The following is a 913-nucleotide window of genomic DNA, read 5'->3' as shown; positions in this document are numbered from 1 at the left end:
AGTGGGGACAGGTGATGGAAATTTGCTGAGTTGGCATCGCAAGGACTTGCCTCCCAGCCACCCTGTGATCGATTGATTGATTTATTTATCTGTGTGTATGTGTGGGTGTGTGTGGTAACTTCGTGCCAGCAGCCGTGGTGATGGTCGAGCCGGCGAGAAAAGTGGACGGATCAAGTTAAAGGCAAAAGGAGGCAGCTGGGGAGGGGACCCCAGCCTGGGGCTGTGCTTCATTGACCTTCAGCCTCCTCCCGGCTTGGGGGACAGGACCCCTCACCTTACCTGCCCTCTTCCCTCCCCTAAAGGTACTTCTTCCCTCTTTCTTTATCCTCCCATCAACCCTGATGCCTCTCCCTCCATCCCATCTCTCCTTCCCCCTTTTGGATATTTCCATCCCTTAGGCTCCTTAGCCATCCCTTCCTCAGGCTCTCCATCCCACCCCATCATCCCTCCCTGCAGACTCTGAGCCTCCCTTCCCTTCCCTTTCTCCCCCCCTCCACCGAACTGCCCTGGGACTCTCTGCTCTAGTCCCCCCTCTGAAGTCCCTCTCCCTCACTTCTCCCCTGCCCCTGGACCCTCTTTCCTGTGTGCCACCATGACCGTGATGGCTGGAGAGAACATGGACGAGACTTCTGTGCTGCCTGGCCACCCCCAGGATAGCTACCAGCCTGCTGCCCACGATGACCATGAGTGCTGTGAGCGTGTAGTGATAAACATTGCCGGACTACGCTTTGAGACGCAGCTGAAGACCTTAGCCCAGTTCCCCAACACGCTGCTGGGCAACCCCAAGAAGCGCATGCGGTACTTCGACCCGCTCCGCAACGAGTACTTCTTCGACCGGAACCGGCCCAGCTTCGACGCCATCCTCTACTACTACCAGTCCGGGGGGAGGCTCCGCCGGCCGGTCAATGTGCCC

General features: G+C 58.4%; 1 protein-coding gene across 1 annotated transcript; it reads left to right on the top strand.

Annotated features, from left to right (window-relative positions):
- Positions 1–592: 592 nt before the first annotated feature.
- On the top strand, positions 593–907 carry LOC104395968 (potassium voltage-gated channel subfamily A member 1-like; the record flags this gene model as incomplete). Its single annotated transcript, XM_010005732.1, has 1 exon — positions 593–907. A coding segment is annotated over exon 1 (315 nt), but the record flags the coding sequence as incomplete, so codon positions are not given.
- Positions 908–913: the final 6 nt, after the last annotated feature.

The sequence above is a fragment of the Chaetura pelagica genome, unplaced genomic scaffold, assembly GCF_000747805.2.
Source record: "Chaetura pelagica isolate M959 unplaced genomic scaffold, ChaPel_1.0 C11451720, whole genome shotgun sequence".
Classification (NCBI taxonomy): domain Eukaryota; kingdom Metazoa; phylum Chordata; class Aves; order Apodiformes; family Apodidae; genus Chaetura; species Chaetura pelagica.
This window is presented reverse-complemented; position numbering and strand designations above follow the sequence as displayed.